The 5,230-nt window shown below is 32.2% G+C and overlaps 1 protein-coding gene across 1 annotated transcript; it reads right to left on the bottom strand.

The window, feature by feature from the left end:
- Nucleotides 1-289: 289 nt before the first annotated feature.
- LOC106460858 (uncharacterized protein C7orf26-like) lies at nt 290-4,426 on the bottom strand. The gene is made up of 2 exons (XM_013920603.2): nt 4,149-4,426; nt 290-1,601 (listed from the first exon to the last, which is right to left on the bottom strand). The coding sequence occupies exon 2, from the start codon at nt 1,561-1,563 to the stop codon at nt 409-411; it is 1,155 nt and encodes a 384-aa protein (XP_013776057.1). The 5' UTR covers nt 1,564-1,601; nt 4,149-4,426; the 3' UTR covers nt 290-408.
- Between the last annotated feature and the right edge of the window lie 804 nt (nt 4,427-5,230).

Here is a 5,230-nt window from a genome sequence, read left to right as displayed (position 1 = left end):
GTGTTTCTCCGGAAGAAAACCGGAGGTTTTCAGGATTTTTTATAAATATCCGGAAGACTTTCATTATTATATTATGAAAAGACTGATTAACAAAAATGTTTCATTTAGCTAACTCTTGAGATTTTCCTAAAAACTTACAATATAAAAGTAAAAATGTTTTAGTGATGTAAAAATCAGGTAAATCTTTACTGAATGATGTTTAAAGTAATGAATAAGAACAGTAATAATATATAGTAGAGTGGTATAACAAAGCTTTTGAAAATATAAAATATTGGTAAGGTAAATAAAATGTCTGAAACTTATGATTTCATAGTTTTTATTATCTTTTATACTTCACTCAATTCAAATGTAAACATTAAAAGAAAAGAAAAATAAACAGTTATTCTTAACATGACAGAAAAGGAAAAATTATTTTCTTCCAAATCCTGTAACGATATGTAGCAGTCGTGAATATGGTAAATGATGAACCAACTTAAAAATATCTTCTAAATTTCCCTGAAGACATTTTGATGCACAAGCTATTTGCAACATTTGGGCTAAACGTGACATAGAGACCTCAACAGCATCAGAAGATGGGTTAACGCAAGTACATTTAGAGGACACAATTTTAATCATTCGAATAACTTCATGGATGGGAACCATGTATTTAAGTAGTGTAACATCATACCTGCTTTGTCCAGATTTCATCATGGTCTCTAAAAGCATTAAGTGAAGACAGGAAAAAACATTTGAACTGTTATCACTTTTTTCAATAGGTTTCAAAGAATCATGTGAAGAAAGAATTACTTTATCATATGGTGATACGTCAGACTTGCATTCTCTGAAAGGAGACAAAATACACCAAAGTAAGAGCCCACATAATGGGCTTTCTGGTTCAGTGTAATGGGAAGGATCTGGAGGAAGAATTTCCAGTGGACTAAAACATACTGATGAGGAGGAACCTATCCACTGCGATATTAGTTCGACTACTTTTAACGGTGGAGAAGTTTCAGGTACAATGCGTGTCAATGCAACAATGAGGCTGGCACAAAATACTGGTGAAATTTCTGGTAAATCTACCAAGTATCCAGTACAGTCTGGAATTACCTTAAAGTAATCTGTCAGTAAAGTATTGGCTACGTACATGGAGACTGTGGATGTACATCCTATATACTGCATCCACATACCCACACACTGTAAAATACTACTGTTCTTTACAGCAACAGCTAATGATACTAACTGAGCTAATAACGATTGTCTTTTTTCAGGTAATCTTGATGAACATGGGAAAAGTAACAAAAAAATAGCCAATCTTCTTTCTTTTCTGGACTCACTAAAGTAATCACAAAGAGAGTGCAAAATCTGAAGCTCTCTAATTTCTGATAACTTTCTTTTTGGTTGGCCCCGTCTATCAATTTCAGAGAAAACAAACTCTTCTACGAGTTCAGTGATAAGCTGCTGATAACTGCGAGATGCATCTGAGCTGAATGTTATCTCTTCAATCTGACACAATGTCTCACTGAGAACTGCAGGCATATCCAGTTTCCTGAGGTAATTCTTTAACTGTAGACTTACATCAGTCATTTTTCACAGTAGAGAAATTACAGCCTGTTTCAGTACACCTAAGAAAAAAATTGTTACTTTGTATAATTAGAATACATTATAAAATTTATATTTGTTTATTTATGAAAATCATTCATTAGTTTCAAACTTTGTCACAATACACTAAAGCATAGCATAAAATCAGGTGTAAATTTGATAATGAACAATACTTCCAAATGCTCAAATTAATGGCAGACAGAGGTATAGAAAACAATACCCTCATAATGGCAGACAGAGGTATAGAAAACAATACCCTCATAATGGCAGACAGAGGTATAGAAAACAATGTGCTCATAAAAAGTCTGAAGCCTTAACAGGGAAAGCATTGCAACAAATTATCAAGTAGTTCTTTCAGGAGTTTTTCCATGTGTTAGGTGTGGACAAAAAACTCTACACAAAGTAAAAGAATTAAGTAAGATATTATTGAGGATATGTTTGGGCCAACAAGTAAACTGCTTAGATCTGTGAAACAGGTTTAAAGATAGAAAACATGTATTCATGTAAGGAGATCCATCTAAACAGGTTTGGAAATAATTATGTTTGGGGGAAGCCCCAAATGCCTTCACAAGGATTTGAATAGTGATGAGGGAATTTGCTTGACCTATTATGAAGGAATTAAATGAATATATAAGCTGGTAATACTCTTAGGGCTGTTGAAAATAAACTTGTATAAGATTAAGAGTAGTGCTTGTGATGTTGGAAAAACAAGACTTAGAAGTTCTTATTACTAACATTCTAAAGTAGTCTTCCTAGTTTTTATCTGTGGTGCAAAGAGCTAAGATTTCTCAATTTCATTAATTATGTTATCAAAGGATATTATGAATTTAAAACAAAGATATTATTGTAGCCTGGTATAAATCTCTGGTGAGGCCTCATTTGGTATTCTGTGAACAGATTTGGTCTCTTTACTACAAGAATCTGAAGAATGCAAATAAGTTGGAAAAAGTGAAAACACAGGATGCTAGCATGACTCTTGAGTAGGGTTACTAGATTTCCAAAATAAAAAAATTGGGTCTTTTTTCCATGTGGAATGACATTTTAACAGCTTTGTTGCTAAATAATTTGATGCTTATTGCATCACATTCTAAAATAATCTCTTTCTGTTAGAAAAATATGAAGGTTCAAAAAACCAATTTAATACAATAATACAAAGCCCTATAACCCAAGCACTTTTGAAAGGTGGACCTTTCTTCATCTATTTTTCCCTAATGAAGAAATGTACACCTTTTGAAAGAGCTCAGGTTATAGGGTTTTATGTTAAAATAAATAATCTAATGTTTATTGCATCACATTTCAAAACCATAGACAAAATTTATTAAAAGTTTATCTAGCTTAAAACATAGTAAGTAAATTAAAAAACATGCCTAAGTTGTTTTAATCCTACTCAAAAGAAAATATTTATTCACTTTCTTTTTCGTAACTGGGCAGATCTTCAAATCTCAAATGCTGTGGCTGCCCAATGATAGATTAAGAAAATACAACATAAAAGAAGGGAACATTGTACCACATGATTGTTTTTGTCAGGTGATTCTCCAAGTAAAATTTAAACGACTCATGTATAATAACAAACCATATATATCAAACCCACACTAAGGTACAGAGAAACTGGGACAATTTAACACTTTTACTGTTTCTAGTTGGGTCAAAAAAGTAAGGCTAAAAACTGGGATGTCTGGTAACCCTACTCCTGAGGTGAGGTTTACGCTACAAAAAAATTTTAGAATCTTCCTTGGAACACAAATGAAGTAGGAGGACTTAATCAGGTGTACAAGTTTGTTAAGGAGCTTTGTTGTCTTTCTAAGAGTTCTCTGAATAATGAAATGAAATACACAATTGATTATTACTGAGGGATAACAGGTTCAAAACTTAAGAACCACGTATCTAGACTTGTTCTTGAACAATTTTTGGGTTATTTATAAACTTGTAGAATGGTTTTCTCTTTAACATGGCATGGCTTGTGCTGTTAGTGTTAGATCTTACTTGGAATACTGTATACAGTTGCAGTCTATTCTAAGAAAGGCTATTGACTTAACTCGAAAAAGTACAATTTACTACAGAGAAAGGATTCTACTATAGCTTAATAAATACTACAAGCTTAATAGAGTTCATGGTTATTATTTGGAGAATTGATAGGCTTCTAACTTCTTTTAAGATATGAAAAAAAAACAGGCAATGTTCCAGTTAAGGCAGTTTTATTTAAATAACAGGGTGATTGGCTTACAGTTACAGAATGAGTTTCTATCAGCTGTTGTTGAGGTTGAAAATTTGCCAGAATTTAAAAGGGGTATCGATATTTTTCTGAAAAATAAATGAGTTGGTTTAGTTTTTTCTCGGGACTAAGTGTGCAGAGATAGTCAAGACTCAAGTTGAACTTGAACTGATGGACGAAATGATCCACTGTTGTCCAAACATTATTACAAAAGAAAAAAACTCTTTTTATACAGAACAAGAATCACAAAATTTAAAATGCGATTTTTTGGGTTCAACACCTGAGTACATCAAATATATACGTGTATATATATATATATATATATACATACATATCTTGCATAATATGCATTACTTACCATTTACGCTTATTTTGCGGATTTTTCTCCTTTGTGTAATTCAATTCTAAGCAATTAAAAATAAAAGAGCATATTAGCTACATCATAACTTATTAGGCCTACAGCCCACACCACTCTAGATGTTTCCATAATCTGTGAAGCGACCTCTTTTATGACAGAAAATCCAGTAATTTTTGAATTAAGGATTTTAAACAGGTATTGGAGATATAAATACAATTACAAATAAATTTTGTTTGTTTGAAATTAAGTACAAAACTACACAGTAGATTATCTGTGCTCTTCACACCAGGGGCATCGAGACCTGGTTTCTAGCGTTTCAAGTCCGCAGACATGCTACTGTGCCACTGAGGGGCTTCAAATAAAGAAATTGGCTTTTAAAAAAAACGTAAGCCAAAAACTGGGCTCTAATAAACCGTTTTTATTCTACAGTTGTTAACTTATTTTGTCATAATAATTTCAAAAATTTGTCAGAATTTTTGTTCTTTACGACTTATTTCTTATAACCTTAACTCATCATATCTTTTTTAAACTTAAAAGATGGTAACTTTAATTGTAATAAAGAGCACAGATGGCCCATTGTGTAGCTTTGCGCATAAATTCAAACAAATATATACATATTAAACAGGCAACTAAATTATAAGTTTCATAATTATAATCTTACCTCAAATGGTTTTTTCTTCTCGTTTTTGAAGACTACTTAATGGTCGCTTAAGATTCTGTGAGCTATGACATATCTATTTTTCTGACAGCACAATGAAAGCCATGCGGGTTAAATAGATCAAATAAATCCTAGTACTGACCACCGGCAAACTTTTATCCATGATAAAGCCCCGTATAGTCAGAGATGAGGGTTCACGTCGGGAACCGTTTCATTCATCTTAGCCCATTTTACATACAACTTGAATTACATTTTTCCTTTCATAGCTCATTATTTATTGTACTTTAATGGGACGTAATTATGGTAGTATCGACTATTTCTAAAATTATATATTGATTTTTTTTATAGTGTTACGTCTCTGGTCGTTAGTTAATTTCCCGTATAATTTCTTTGCGATGAAACTTTAGCGACACAAGTTCTTTCT

The sequence above is a fragment of the Limulus polyphemus genome, unplaced genomic scaffold, assembly GCF_000517525.1.
Source record: "Limulus polyphemus unplaced genomic scaffold, Limulus_polyphemus-2.1.2 Scaffold849, whole genome shotgun sequence".
NCBI lineage: Eukaryota > Metazoa > Arthropoda > Merostomata > Xiphosura > Limulidae > Limulus > Limulus polyphemus.
This window is presented reverse-complemented; position numbering and strand designations above follow the sequence as displayed.